At 44.4% G+C, this 15,551-nt stretch overlaps 2 protein-coding genes across 11 annotated transcripts in view; both read left to right on the top strand.

The window, feature by feature from the left end:
* Positions 1-6,754: 6,754 nt before the first annotated feature.
* ATP5B (ATP synthase, H+ transporting, mitochondrial F1 complex, beta polypeptide) lies at positions 6,755-12,388 on the top strand. Its single transcript, XM_008575490.1, has 10 exons — positions 6,755-6,983; positions 7,466-7,648; positions 7,892-8,066; positions 8,596-8,717; positions 8,955-9,139; positions 9,747-9,905; positions 10,004-10,126; positions 10,638-10,850; positions 11,213-11,414; positions 12,129-12,388. The coding sequence occupies exons 1-10, from the start codon at positions 6,857-6,859 to the stop codon at positions 12,227-12,229; spliced, it is 1,590 nt and encodes a 529-aa protein (XP_008573712.1). The 5' UTR covers positions 6,755-6,856; the 3' UTR covers positions 12,230-12,388.
* A 1,833-nt stretch (positions 12,389-14,221) lies between these two features.
* The window catches only part of BAZ2A (bromodomain adjacent to zinc finger domain, 2A), a 35,798-nt gene continuing 34,468 nt past the window's right edge, over positions 14,222-15,551 (top strand). For 9 of the 10 annotated variants that reach the window (XM_008575489.1, XM_008575485.1, XM_008575483.1 and 6 more), the window contains exon 1: positions 14,222-14,391. In XM_008575489.1, the coding sequence (XP_008573711.1) occupies positions 14,388-14,391 (4 nt within the window). In that variant the 5' untranslated portion in view covers positions 14,222-14,387. The remainder of the gene's footprint in view (positions 14,392-15,551) is intronic. The other variant, XM_008575482.1, reaches the window with a different exon arrangement.

The raw sequence follows: 15,551 nt of genomic DNA, 5'->3' as shown, positions 1-15,551 counted from the left end.
TATTTAATTAAACAAAAACCACACTAGATTACATATAGAATGTCTATTTCCACCAGTGAAGGGCATTATATATCACCACTAAATCTCTGGCCCTTAGCACAGCAACTGGCATGTGGTGAAGACTCAGTAAATGTCGAATGAATACGAGGATACTTCAGAAAGTTTGTGGAAAAGTAGAATTGAAAGATATGAATTTTTTCCATGAGCTTTTTTTGTTGTTTCCATGAACTTTTTTTTTTTTTGTCTTTTTTCGTGACCGGCAACGGATCGCAACCCTCAGTGTCGCGCCCGGACAGGGACCGGCTACAGGATCGCAACCCTTGGTGTTGCCCCCGTTCCTCGCTCAGCCAGTGAGCGGCCGGTCTGTATGTGGGATCCGAACCCTCGGCGGGAGCGCCGCCACACTTCCCAAGCGGCGCACTGTAGCAGTGCGCCACCAGGCCGGCCCCTTCCTCCTTTTTAAAAAATTTTATTGGCAGCTGGCTGGTGTGGGCATCCGAACCCATGACCTTAGTGTGATAAAACTGTGCTCTAACCACCGAGATAACCGGCCAGCCCGAGATCAGTTATTCCTGAGGTGTGTTCCCTAGACTAGCACCATCAGTCTTGCCTAGGAACTTATTAGAGATACAAATTCTGGGCCCCAAAACAGATATACTGAATCAGAAACTTGGGAGGGTGAGGTCCAGCCCTCCAGGTGTTTCTGATGTATGCCAAAGTTTGACACCCATTGTTTTTATTTTTCACTTTGCAGCTGTCTGGTATGGAGATCTGAACCCTTGACCTTGGTTTTAGCAACAGCATGCTGTAACCAAGTGAGATAACTGGCCAGCCTGCAACATCCACTGTTTTAGATCTAAAATGATTCTGATTTAGTTGGTCTTGAGGTATCAGCCTTGTCCAGTGTGACTTTTTGTGATGAAAGAAATGGTCTCTATCTCCACTTTCTGATAAGGGAACTACTAACCACATAGTTGCTTTTTTTTTTTTTTTTTTTGTCCTTTTTGAGACCAGCCAAACCGCGCTCAGCCAGTGAGCGCTGTGAGCTGTGAGCGCACCGGTCACCCCTATATAGGATCCGAACCTGTGGCGGGAGCGCTGCTGTGCTCCCAGCGCTGCACTCTCCCGAGTGCGCCACGGCTCGGCCCTAACCACATAGTTTTGAGGATCTGAAATGTTACTGTGACTGAGAGAAAGGGATTTTATTTAATGTTACTGAATTTAACCCCATATGGTTAGTGACTATCATATTGAGTAGTGCAGGTTTAGATGATTCTGATGTGGATGGTTCCTGGCTGACTCATAAAATCGTTAATCAAATTCCTACTTTTTTTTTTAAAGATGACCAGTAAGGGGATCTTAACCTTGACTTGGTGTTGTCAGCACCACGCTCTCCCAAGTGAGCCACAGGCTGGCCCAAATTCCTACCTTTTTAAGATGAGAAGTGCAAGCATGACGATTAAAAAAAAAAAAAAATCAGTGCTTCAAAGGAAAAAATAGTGAATTTGAGCTCATTAAAAATTAAAAGTTAACAGGTCAAAAGATAGATTAAAAGATAAGCAACATACTAGAAGAAAATACAACATTTAAAGCATTTGAAGAACACTTAATCATGCTGGCAAGCCAATAAAAAAAAAAAATGGGCAAAAGGAGTAGGTAATTCACTGAAAAAATAGAAGTCAATAAACATGAAAATATCCCGTCTTAATAAAAAATTCCAGCTTAGTAACAATTAGATGAATGCTAATTAAGTCAATAATTAACCACATTTAAGAGAAAGTTTTGAAAAAAAGTTTTAGCAGTGATGCTGGGAACCTAGTAAATTAGCAAGGTGGTTTTAGAAGGCAATTTGGCAATATCATTTAAATGAACTTTGTTTGTTTTTGTTTTTTTAAAGATGACCGGTAAGGGGATCTTAACCCTTGACTTGGTATTGTCAGCACCACGCTCACCCAGTGAGCAAACCGGCCATCCCTATATGGGATCTGAACCCGTGGCCTTGGTGTTATCAGCACAGCACTCTCCCGAGTGAGCCACGGGCCGGCCCTAAATGAACGTTTTTAAGTCACCATTTCGTTTCTAGGAATCTATATTAATGGACTACTAGGTGATGTACACAATGTTGTCAGTTTCTTTCATTTAGTGTTGCATGAAATAGTCATTTGAAACAATCTAGATGACCATTAATGGAATAAAATGAGTTATATTCTTACGTCATGTAGTCATAAGAAAGTCCTCCAAAACATTTAAGGTTTCTAAAAAATGGAATGTGTACATTATATGTATATGAAATAGACAGAAAATGAATGGGATATATGCAAAACTTTTTCAGTGGTTATTTCTGGGAAAAGGAGTGGGACTTTGGGGCGGTGGTGAAAGTATACCTAGAACATATGCATGCATGCATTGTGTAATAATAAAAAAAAATGCCCCCATATCGAGGCCCAAGAAGGGAATATTAGATTTCTAAAGTAGAATATTTGGGGATAATAAAGTTGAGAATGGCTGTGGGAGTAGGCTGCTTAAGTGATATATGAATGTGAAAAACTATTTGGAATTAAAGAGGTTAAGGATCTCTGAAGCTGGCATATTGAATGGATTATTTTCATGGAACTTGAAATCACCCAGGAGGATTGTCAAATGTAAAGACAACACATTCTAATTACCAGAGTACTGGAAGAATGTGGGGTATGACCATTGTGGATAGCAGTAATATAAGCAGTTGGTGGAAAATGCAATTTTGTTTTGTCTTTTATTTTATTTTAATTTTTAAAATTATGTTTGTTTATACATGTTTATGGGGTAGAGTTGATCAGCAGTATTTGTGTACAGTATGTCGTGATCAATCAACATTACTAGTTTGTTTATCATTACAAATTATAATTACTCTGTGTTTCTTACCCAATTACTTCCTATACCTCCTCCCACTTCCCCTTTCCAACCTCTAGTAACCATAGGTATGTTCTCTTCTTCTGAAAGTTCAATGTTTTATTGTCTCTCTGTTTCTTAGCTCCCACTTACGAGTGAGGGCAATTTTCATTAAGATAAAATGGGTAAGGTTTTTAGTTACAGATTATTGGATGGGGGGATGAAAAAAAAATGATTGGATTTGGAATTAGCTTCAGGTAAGAAACCAGATGGGGTCTGTGTGGTTTCTACTGTCCCATGAAAAATAACTTCTAGTTTACCTAGAATATTGCTTGGACAATCTGGGTCTCAAACAAGAAATATGAAGTAAGACCAAAACATGTCAGAACTCTAAAATACATAGATGACGTTTGTTTGGCAGCTGGCCAGTAGAGGGATCAAACCCTGGACCTTGGTGTTATCAGCACCATGCTCCAACCAACTGAGCTAACCAGCCATCTCTTGTAGGTGAAATATTCAGAAAGCCTGTTAAAGCTTATCTCATTCCAATCTAATCAAACTTATTTACTTCTATTTTAGACAGTGTTATACATTAACAGGTTATTTGATTTCAGAAGAACGGGAGATAAGATTATTGACAGCAAAGGAGTTAGGAAAATTAAAAGTTCTCAAACTTAAGCATAATGGTCTCATTATGGAGAAATAGCTCTGTATGCCTACCTCGGTAAATCGAAAGCTTTTAGCATTACAGTGGATACAAAAGTTTATTTAATGAATAACCCATATTTCTAAGAAAAAGTTAAATTACTGGATAGTTTGCTAAGAAGACAAATGTGTGTTACGTTTCTGAAAATGATTATTTTCAGTTACCTGGAGACTTATGTCAAAATCTTTCTTGGAAACCTGGATTAAGTGAAATGCTAGTGTAAATGTGTTTGATGGTTAATAAGACTCTCATTTGGCCAAGACCAAAATTGGTGCTACAAAACCAAAGTTCTCAAGTGAGATTAATTCTTGCTGGGATGGAGGAACTCTTGGAGCTTTTTGGTTTTGATATTAAGTTATCCTTGTTCTTTCAGGTCAGAAACAGTTGAGGCCATAGATAGAAAATAACAGGTTCACAATTGATTATTTTTTTTGAGGGGGGAAGGATGAATCTTTAATTTGGTTCCTCCCCCCCCCCGCCTTTTTTAAGCCACTGATTATGTCTAGAATAGTAATTTGTTAAAAGTCCAAAACAGTATTTGCCTTTTATTACTTTTTTGAAGGTATTTATACCAGACTCTGCTCACCAAATGCAGGAGATGAACAAATTGATGAATGTGTTGGATAGGATCCTATTGACACTAAGTTAATAGTAAGTAAAAATAATAGCTAACATATATAGGGCTAACTATATGCCAGGCATTTTTCTAAATGCTTCTTACATATATATTCTGCTTGATCCTCAAAGCAAGCCTGTGAGATAATCCTATTATTATCCCTTTATAGACTGAGGAAATTGATGTACAGAGAGATTGAGTAACTTGTCCAGTGACAACTAGTGAGTGACAAAAACAAGATTTAAACCCACTCTGGCCCCAGTGGCAATAACCCTAAGGAGTGTCTTGCCCTATCTACAGAAATTTCAGCTCTAGTAGTAGAAGGCGGCAAGTGAAACATACATTTCTGTTAAATAAGATACTTGCCAGCATAATGTAAAGGGCACAGACCTGGAATCAAAATGTACATCCTGTGTTTTGATACAGCCCAGTAAAGTTACTTTTGACCCCACTACACCATGGAATGAATTCCCATTTGCCAAACCCAAATGGGTTTTTTCAGCCCTTACTCTGGGATATTTATGTGCCTGATACTATTGGCCATGTTCTCCTTGACATTCTCTTTTCTTGGTTTTTCTTTTTTTTAAAAAAAGATGACCAGTTAGGGGATCTTAACCCTTGACTTGGTGTTGTCAGCACCACGCTCACCCAGTGAGCTAACCGGCCATCCCTATATGGGATCCGAACCCGTGGCCTTGGTGTTACCAGCACCGCACTCTCCCAAGTGAGCCATGGGCTGGCCCTTTTTCTTGGTTTTTAACACTGTTCTTGGTCCCTTTATTCCTCTGCCCCTTACCCTTCTGGTTTTTCTCTACCTGCTCCATGTTTGTGCTCTCTTGGGTTTTTTTCTTTTACTAGGCAAGATCACCAGCTGGATGTTCCATAGACATTCAAACATTGTCTTCACCCTGTTTTTTTCCGTTAAACAATGTGATAGCTCCCCACTGCCAAACAGTGGGGAACTTTTTCAACGTCATGCAGAAGAATGAGAATTTATGGGGGCTGGTGGGAAAAAGTCCGGGGAGGTAGCCCCATGCTGAAATACTCCATTATAGCCATGTTTGTTCTTTTTTTTTTTTTTTAAATATGACCGGTAAGGGGATCTTAACCCTTGACTTGGTGTAGTCAGCACCACGCTCACCCAATGAGCCAACCGGCCATCCCTATATGGGATCCGAACCCGGGGCCTTGGTGTTATCAGAACCGCACTCTCCCGAGTGAGCCACGGGCCGGCCCGCCATGTTTGTTCTAACAGAAAGATTAAGTATTCCCCATCCGACCTCCAGATATCTTTGAATAAAATCAATACTTCAGAAAAGGATTCCCTGTTTATTCTGTGATTTTCCATTCTATTCTTGAGGAACATTTACACCATATCTGTCCAGCCCCCACTCCCATCAAAAGACCTGTGAGACCTGGCTCCAGTTTATATATACTCATTCTTTTACTATCCTGTTTTTCTCTTCCTCTCCTCCAACCAAACTACTGTCAGTTCCACAAAAGGAACATACTGTTTCATGCCAAACGTGTGCTTGGAATATTCTTCCTTTCTACTTTACTCTAGTAATTTCTTTTTTTTTTTTTTTTTTTTTTTGTCTTTTGTCTTTTTCCGTGTCCGGCAACGGATCGCAACCCTCAGTGTTGCCCCCGTACCGGACCGGGGACCGGCAACGGGATTGCAACCCTCGGTGTTGCTCCCGCGCCTCGCTCAGCGGGTGAGCAGGAACCGGTCTGTATGTGGGATCCGAACCCTCGGGCGGGAGCGCCGCCATGCTTCCCAAGCAGCGCACTTATCCAGTGCGCCACCGGGCCGGCCCTACTCTAGTAATTTCTAATCATATTTCACAGTTGAGGTCTATCAGCCTCCTCTGCTTTGAGCAATAACACCTACATCTTTAGGTGACCTAAATTTATCCCCTCCTCCTTCGTGCACCCACTTTACGCTATACTAACCAGGAACTGGTTATCACAACTGATTCCACTATTTGCTTATCTGGACCTTAAAAGGAAGGTCCTGAGTATTATTCATCGTTGTCTCCTCAACGCTTAGCATACATCTATGAAAAGACTGGCTACGTTAGCTTCCTTCATTGTATAGATTTAAGTGATAAACATCCTGTCCGGGTTGCCGACCTGCGGAGCAGCGTGGGAGCCTCCCATTTCATTACTGTGAAAGAAAAACCGTGTTTTGACACAGAGAAGGTTCCTGACTTCGTCACGATCACCCTCAGTAGTGTTTCACGATGCAACCACTTCCCTAACCCCCACCCCAGTGGGTGTCACCCAGCTCAAGGTTCTATCTGAGAGAGCCCAAGGACAGGCAAGGACCGCCCACGTGTTCCAACAGGAACTCGGCCCCTTTTCTAAACGTAGTTCCGCCAAGTACGGTCTCCAACTGACATTCCTACTGTCCATTTAGGTTTCGAGGCTCAGACAGTTGCAACTAACCTGGCAATGTCCAATAAAAAGAGTAGTTTCAGATTAGCAGAAGATTTGACCAATGGTTAAGAAGATGAGAGTTTATTAACCTATAGGAGCAGCTCTGAGAATGATGAGCTGTAAACTCACCCAATGGACATGCCTACAGCTAAGTAGGCCACGCCCCAACTGCTGGCAAGCTGGCGGCAGCTACAGTTGCGGCGCTCAGTCCCCACCTGGGCTCCGCCATGTTCTGTCGTGTGGGTCGTGTGGCCGCTGCCTCGGCCTCCGGGGCCTTGCGGGGACTCAGCCCTTCAGCGTCGCTACCCCAAGCTCAGCTCTTGCTGCGAGCCGTCCCGGCAGCGGTCCATCCTGGTAAGTGCTTTCTTCTAGGAGCTGAGTTCATTTCTGCCAGCCATGACCTTGAGCCGAGTGCCGATTGTAACTCGGGCCTAAGGGATCCGTGATGCTAGAAGAATGCCAGGTACAGCGTCCTGCCCTTTAACAGCGGGAGAGCAAGACTGGGTCGCCTATGGGAGCTTTCTTCGATTTAGTTCTTACCCATTTTGGAAAAAGGGCTTTGTATAACAAAAGAAAGTGGGGGTAAGTACGTTGCACTTCCCGTGGAATGGTAATACCGAGTTCTCCGAAATGGGGTTTGGTGCATTCGGATGGGAAGGCTGTGCAGGCGGTTTCTCGATTGCTGCCGCGGCCCTTCGTCAGGACACGCTTTCTGTACAGCAGAACGGGGCAGGCTGGGCCTGGGTTGAATTCGCTTCTCCTTAGGGCTTAAGTCGGGGCTTCCAATGACCTTTAATCATCCTGACCCCAGGTCCTTCTACTATCTTGTCTGTTAGCCAGAGAATATGCGGCGCAAACATCTCCTTCACCGAAGGCAAGCGCCGCCACTGGACGCATCGTTGCGGTCATCGGTGCGGTGGTGGACGTCCAGTTTGATGAGGGACTACCACCTATCCTAAATGCCCTGGAAGTGCAAGGCAGGGAGACAAGGCTGGTTTTGGAGGTGGCTCAGCATTTGGGTAAGTAGAATTTATTAGAAATAGTAAAGACCTTATTTAGCCTAAATATCCCCTAAACCGGACTGTCTCCCTTCAGTGATGATTTTATCAAAATGACTTTCGTTCTTCTGAGTTTGCTGAAGCTACATTTAGGTACTGAGAAGGAGTCTTGGTTGACTTAGGTCTTTCATGCGAGCTACACTTCATTAAATTTCATGAAACCAATTTTTCCTTATGTAACACTGCAATGCCTTTATCTGAAAGGTGAGAGCACAGTAAGAACCATTGCTATGGATGGTACAGAAGGTTTGGTTAGAGGCCAGAAAGTCCTGGATTCTGGTGCACCAATCAAAATTCCTGTTGGTCCTGAGACTTTGGGAAGAATCATGAACGTCATTGGAGAACCTATTGATGAGAGAGGTCCCATCAAAACCAAACAGTAAGTTCCTTTCTCTGTATCTATGCACAGAGGAACTGCTTTTTCTTAGAGTTTTACACATTAAGGTGATACCTTCTAGAAAAGCAGAATTTCCTTGCAGAGGATACTTAAAATGCTGATATATTCAATTACTAAAATCACATAGTGCAGTTTCTCCTGAAGAAATTAAGGATGCAGAGGTTCTGACTGACAAAAACCTGCTACTTAGGAACACAGTTTATTTTTATAGTTTAGGCTGAGGAGTCTCCAAAACTTGCAGGTCTTTGTGTTTCCCATTGGTATGTGAAGGAATTCTGTTAGGTTAGGGCTCAGTAAAAGGAAACACTTTATGACAGTTAAAGTTGTCAGGGAATGGGATTATTGGTTCCTGAGATAATGAAGTCTCCTTTATTGCCAAAAGTTGGGTGAGATGCCAGATGACAATTTATCTAGAATGTTACATAAGGGAGAGATGAGACTGGATCATCTAGTAAAAGGGTTGGTCTTGAAAGTTCATAGGGACACTTAAGATTCTCTTCTACCTTTACAGATTTGCTGCTATTCATGCTGAGGCTCCTGAATTCATGGAGATGAGTGTGGAGCAGGAAATTCTGGTGACTGGTATCAAGGTTGTGGATCTGCTAGCTCCCTATGCCAAGGGTGGCAAAATTGGTATGTTAGTGTTGGGTACATATTTTCCAAACCTAATATAGGATGAAAAATTATACCATATTATGAGTAGTGAGATCTATCCCTCACTGATGAGTAGCTTCTGACTTTCGTTCTTCTGAGTTTGCTGAAGCCAGATGCCATTTCTGAGGAGGAAAAAGATGGAAAGAAGCAAATTTTTTTGAAGTTTGCTTATTTGGGAATGCATAACTCTTATTTTTTCTTTTCTATCTCTCCTAGGGCTCTTTGGTGGTGCTGGAGTTGGCAAGACAGTACTGATCATGGAGTTAATCAACAATGTTGCCAAAGCCCATGGAGGTTACTCTGTGTTTGCTGGTGTTGGTGAGAGGACCCGAGAGGGCAATGACTTATACCATGAGATGATTGAGTCTGGTGTTATCAACTTAAAAGATGCTACCTCCAAGGTAAGCACTGAGCTGATTGATGTTTACATAGTAGTTGTGCCAGGAAACTATTGCCAGCTTGAAGCCATGTTTTATATTTTCATTTTAGTGTCCCAGGATAAAAGATATACCCGTTAGTGCTTTCTCCCCTCTAAAAGTTCCAATATACTAATGCACATTCTTTCCTCTTTGACGTTAGATTACATTCCCAGACTTCTAGTAGATAGTCCCATCATTTGAAAGCTAATTTTTGTGGAGGCAACTGGCCAGTATGAGGATCCAAACTTGTGACTTTGGTGTTATAAGGCCGTGCTCCAACCACCTGACCTTGAAAGCCAATTTGGGGGGAAGGTTGGAGGTGGTGCATATGTCTCAGATAACCTATTTTGTACCTTTCATTTGTTTACACAGTTATTTTCTTCCTACTGCAGGAATTTGCCTTAGAAATATAGAAAATTATCTTTTGTGTTGTTTTGAACTGCATCTCTAGTAGGGAAGAGAAATTTGTAAACAAAAACATTGACACCTGAGAAGGATGGTCTGGGGGGGTTTCTCTAATTTGGGGAACTTGGGTATGTGGCTTTGATGCTCCTCTGCCAGATTTTCTGATTATGTATGATTACTGCAGGTAGCGCTGGTGTATGGTCAAATGAACGAACCACCTGGTGCTCGTGCCCGAGTAGCTCTGACTGGATTGACTGTGGCTGAATACTTCAGAGACCAAGAAGGTCAAGATGTACTGCTGTTTATTGATAACATCTTCCGCTTTACCCAGGCTGGCTCAGAAGTAAGAGGGGAAGCTTGAAAGGACCTGGTTCATTTGACCTTTCTGTGGAGATAAAAGATGACACCCAAGACCTTTGTTCCTACTCTTTTTTCTTTTAGGTATCTGCTTTATTGGGCAGAATCCCTTCTGCTGTGGGCTATCAGCCTACTCTGGCCACTGACATGGGTACTATGCAGGAAAGAATCACCACCACCAAGAAGGGATCTATCACTTCTGTCCAGGTAAGCAAAAGTAAATGGATGAAGGTCTAATTTGTATAAAGGCATGTAGAGAGGTATAAAATTTAGTTATATCTCATACAGGGATTTTCATCGGTGGTTCATGAGCTTCCTGAATAACATGTTAAATTCTGTGTGTGCATGTTAAAGACCCTAAAAGGTTAAGAAATACTTATCTAAAGTAGTTGATGGTACTTTGTGGGCCAGCCCCAAGGTGGACTTTTGAATGTTAAAAAGATGGTGTGAGAGAGAGGGAGGTCAGAAAAGGGGATAGAATTGGGGCCGGCCCGTGGCTTACTCAGGAGAGTGTGGTGCTAATAACACCAAGGCCACGGGTTTGGATCACATATAGGGATGGCTGGTTAGCTCACTGGGTGAGCGTGGTGCTGACAACACCAAGCTAGGGTTGAGATCTCCTCATCAGTCATCTTTAAAAACAGGGGTGGGGTGGGGATAGACTAAGTAGAATTACTTTGGTTCCTCCTGCACTTCATGAGTTCTTGACTCACTTTAGGCTATCTACGTGCCTGCTGATGACTTGACTGACCCTGCCCCTGCCACTACCTTTGCCCATTTGGATGCTACCACTGTGCTGTCCCGTGCTATCGCTGAGCTTGGCATCTATCCAGCTGTAGATCCTCTAGATTCCACTTCTCGCATCATGGATCCCAATATTGTTGGCAATGAGCATTATGATGTTGCCCGTGGGGTGCAAAAGATCCTGCAGGTGAGTGTATTGCTATGTGGGATTGGTGGCCATCACGTCATAAAGAGGGAATTTAGGATGTAATAGGTCTGGATCTCTCCTAGTGACTTGTGTGATTTATCTTGGAGCAAGGAAAGTTGAGACCAGCAGAGTTGCTGGTGAGTACTACTGAGGTTTCTTGGGTTTCCAGGTACTTTAGCTTTAGAACCCAATTTTTTCTAACAGCACCAGATTAAGAATAGGGAGACACTGACCTTGGCTAAGAGCCCTCATGACTCCTGTTAACTTGAAACTTTTCTATAGGCTTGCAACTCTTAGGTTTTTGTCCAAATTTAAAGGAAGGTGAGTACTTACTCAGGCCGCTTTCATCTTGTTTTCTATAGGACTACAAGTCCCTCCAGGACATCATTGCCATCCTGGGTATGGATGAACTTTCTGAGGAAGACAAGTTAACTGTGTCCCGTGCACGGAAAATACAGCGTTTCTTGTCTCAGCCATTCCAGGTTGCTGAGGTCTTCACAGGTCATATGGGGAAGCTGGTACCCCTGAAGGAGACCATCAAAGGATTCCAGCAGATTTTGGCAGGTAAGATTTTGAGTACAAAGCTGAACATAAAATGACAGAAAAACTGAAATCTTGAATACTCAGTTATGCTATATGTTTCCATTTCAGTAACCATCAAGCAATATATAATATATTGTGCCTATTTTTTAAATTAAAAAAAAGCTAATTCACATCAATTTTGTTTGGAAGTACTTTGCATTTACTTCTGAGAATGTGACTGGTATACTTGATTCACTTCTCTTTTATATTTAGTCCAACACATACTGTTTTCAGCGCTAGCTACTCTTCTGAGTGACCATGTATTTTTAATCCATACCAGCTATTCTTAATCCATATTGTATCATGTCTTGTAAATTTGATTTGCGAGGTAAGTTTTTTTCTTTTTTTTTTCCTTTTTGTCTTTTTTACTGACCGGTACCGGGATCGCAACCCTCGGTGTCGCGCCCGTACTGGGGACCGGCAACGGGATCGCAACCCTCGGTGTTGCGCCTGCACTGCGCTCAGCCAGTGAGTGGGAACCGGTCTCCACATGGGATCCGAACCCTCGGCGGGAGCGCCGCCACGCTCCCAAGCGGCGCACTCTCCAGTGCGCCACTGGGCCGGCCCAAGTTTAAGTTTTCTTAGATGACATGAATTCATCACATTCTGACAAGTGGCCTTAAGTGGTAAGGTGTGGACACTTTACAGAAAGTTGATATCTCCACATCTTACTAGTTGGATTTTTTTTCCCCAAAGGTGAATATGACCATCTTCCAGAACAGGCCTTCTATATGGTGGGACCCATTGAAGAAGCTGTGGCAAAAGCGGATAAGCTGGCTGAAGAGCATTCATCATGAGTGGTCTTTTTGGCAGACTAAGCACTTGTCCTCCGTACTGTTCTTCTCCTTGCCCCTAATCCAAAAAGCTTTCTGTGTAAGCCACACAAGAGCCTTGAAGACATTATGTTCTGTGTGAAGAATATTTAAGGTTTCCAATAAAATGGACACCCCTCAGAATTTGTTTTTCTTGGTTCTGACGACACAGTCACACACATTTTTGACAATGAGATTTTTAGAGTGGCCACGAGAAGCAGTTTTAACACAAAGTAGCATATTTGAAATGGGGTCATCAAGAAAGAATAGCCATTTCTCTTGGATTGATGGACAACTATGGGTCTTGTGAGGGGTTTCCTGTGGGTAGTACGACGTGTGTGTGTAGCTAGCTGGTACAGGGTTCAAATCCTGGACCTTGGTGTTGTCAGCACCATGCTCTAACCAACTGAGCTAACTGGCCCAACTCGTAGTGTAATCTTAATAGCAAGCTTTAGCCCTTTCACAGCATATGTTCAAAACAAATTGACTTTTTGCTTCTTAAATATTCCATACAGCACATTCCTACTTGGTTAAAAAGTAAAGGGATTATTTAGTAGGGCATATAGGGAAAAATGGGTTGGTTTTAGAAATAACTTGATCCTAGACAATGCAGGGGGGTTATCAGTTAAATGAATTAAATTTTTAGGAAGTGGTAATGATGAGTACTGATCCTTGTTGAGTCAAAAGGGCTCCCTACTAGGCCTTTATTCAGAAGTCCTTCCTAACTCCTGCCTCATAATGTTTTGTGCAAGCCTCGACTTGCATGTTTGTTATTCTTTCTAAAGTTGTGCAGGGGTATAAAATATGAGGCCCAGCCTGAGCTCCGCTAAGCTCCCTTATGAAAGTTAGGGAAACAGACTTAATCTGTTACAAGGGAATAGCAATTTTTAGGGTTTCTGAACTAAATGGGGCTGGCCAGTTAGCTCGGTTAGAGCACATCCTTGTAACACCAGAGTCGTGGGTTCAGATCCCCATACCAGCCAGCAGACAAAAAAAAACCAAACTAAATAATGGAATCAGATCACTTTACCCTTAACTTTAGCTCACTAAAAATGTGCAGGGTTAGAAGGTACACTTCAGTTTAAAACAAATGTAGCACAAGGTCAGATTTGTTCTTTTCTGGGCCCAGACACATCCTACTGCCCTCTTGTGGTAGCACTGGAGACTCTGCAAGAACTCTGATCTCACCATTTTGAAATCCATGAAGGCCATTTGCTGGGATGTGGTTTTCAGCTAATGACTGTTTACAAACCAGCTGGGGCTTTTGTCCTGAGGAGGAGCCTGTATCTATAAGCTCCACCCCCTGAGGCCTTCAATTTGGGTAGAAGCTGGGCAGGGAGAAGCCGAGTTCCCAATTCAGAGGCCCCTGGGGGCTGAAGGTTGGGGAGGGGGCCTTGGGAGAGGCGCCAGGGTTGGAGTAGGTGTAGGGGCTCCTAAGCTTCCTCCCATCTGCCTACGTCCTTTGCATCAGTCTCTCCTGTATCATGATCTAGACAGAAGGTGGAGCCCCTGAGCTGATTGTGCCTGGTCGTTCCCAGAAAAGCTTGACTTTGGGGAAATAGAGTTATGGAGGGGGTTGGGAGTGGGACTCTGTCTCTGGAGTAGGTAAGAAGTTGGAGAAGGTGGCCACAGGGTTTGGGTCAGCCCTTTCTGCTTTGTTTTCCCACATCACCCAGATGCAGACCTGGGAACTGAAATCCTAAAAGTCATTTGCATCCCTCCACCCTTTCCTCTGACATGTAAACGTCCTTTAGCGTTTATTGAAAACCTTCTTCCTCTCACTAACTGCAACTATTTATTTCCTTCCCTTTACTGTCCTCTTTTACCACGCCACTGGAGTGTCAACATAGTTCTAACCTTCCTCCATATTTCTCCTGGTCTGCCCTGTTCTCGCCTCCTCCCTCTCTCCACCCAGAGAAAGCCCCGCCCTCCCCTCCTCCCTCCCCACCCCGGTCTGTCACACAGGGACATCACCCTACAGCAGTTCAGGCCGTGTGGTTCGCAGGAAGCATACACTGGCTTTTTGATCCTTGCTAGTTCCCAGCTCACACAGTTTGGGAGGAATTAACACCAATCACGTGAAGGGGGGCCCAAGGACACTGAGGAGCTGGGTGGTCCCAGCCTGGAGCACTACCAGCCTGACATGGGTGAGTATGGGGACCAGCCCCAGGGAAGGCCTGAGGGATGCCTAGCTCCCTCCCTGGCTGACTCAGCAGGGGTGGGGCCTAACCTTTGCTCATTTGCGGAGTGAAGGAGGAGAAAAGGGACTATGGGGTGGGAATGGGGGTGGGAGCACAGGGCTCAGCTGCGACCATGGGAGCCTGAGCATTGGTAAGCTCCAGCTGTAAGGAAGAGCCTGAGACTGCAACTTAGGCCAGGTCTTTCCCTACCCCCACCTCGACCCCGTGGAGCTCTCCCAACCCCTTTGCTCCTCCCCATTTAAGCTGCTGAGATTCAAGTCATATTTTACAGTACTCACTGCTAGCCCCCACAAAAGTAAAGCCCACTTCTGGTCGTGTTGGTGGGTCTTTAAGGTAACTCTCCTCCCCCTAATTTCTCAGGCCTTTTAAGTCCCTGTCTTCTCTCCTCCCCCACCCTGACCCACCACCAGGTGGGGGCTACATTGAGCAGCTGCTTCCTGTTGCCCCAGAGGTTGCTGCAAGGGTGGTGGTGGTTGGGAGAAAATTGAACTAGAATAAAAACGATTCTCAGGTCCCACCTCAGCTTCACTGGGTTTGCTATTGATGATGCTCGCAGTACAGTCACTGAGGGCACTGAGGCAGTATTGAGGCTGAGAGGACAGGAGGCTTTTGCCCTCCTGGCTTCCTGATTCCGGAGGCTCCAACAGCCGTAGGGATGGGGCCCCGAGGAGTTGAAACACAGGGAACCCGTTCACCTATTAGGGCGCCGTGCGTTACCCCTCGCATTCTCGGCCTTGAGTTCCCTCTCCCGCCCGCCCAGGCCTCCTTGGAGTCCTTGTGGCTCTCGCTGCCTTCCCGGCCTCCTTTGTGAAGAGGTCTTTGCTGGTGCCCCGGGAGCGCCGGTAGAGCTTTCCACACCCTCCCGTTCGACCCACCACCATCCCCCACTTGACCGCTTAAGTTTCTGTCTCTTCTTGGGATCTGTTCTCTTCCTCCATCTGGGATCCTTCCTGGTTCTGGCCCCTAGGAGACGCCACCCGCTCCCCCTCCCCCAACGTATCCTTCGCGACAACGCTCATCCTCACCCCAGTAGCTCCTGCCCCTTTAAGCACCACCTCCCCCCCGCTCCCCCCGCCGCCGGCCCAGGGCTGGGGGAGGAGGCGCCG

This window comes from Galeopterus variegatus, unplaced genomic scaffold (assembly GCF_000696425.1).
Source record: "Galeopterus variegatus unplaced genomic scaffold, G_variegatus-3.0.2 Scaffold1199, whole genome shotgun sequence".
Taxonomy (NCBI): Eukaryota; Metazoa; Chordata; class Mammalia; order Dermoptera; family Cynocephalidae; genus Galeopterus; species Galeopterus variegatus.
The sequence above is the reverse complement of the archived record's forward strand: the minus strand, read 5'-3'. Positions and strand labels throughout refer to the sequence as shown.

Bases quoted from the DNA above. Each gene is read 5' to 3' on its own strand.
- ATP5B (XM_008575490.1), top strand. From the start codon at position 6,857: ATGTTCTGTCGTGTGGGTCGTGTGGCCGCTGCCTCGGCCTCCGGGGCC. The intron at 8,067-8,595 runs GTAAGTTCCTTT...CTACCTTTACAG, and splicing joins GGTCCCATCAAAACCAAACA to ATTTGCTGCTATTCATGCTG. The intron at 9,140-9,746 runs GTAAGCACTGAG...TGATTACTGCAG, and splicing joins TAAAAGATGCTACCTCCAAG to GTAGCGCTGGTGTATGGTCA.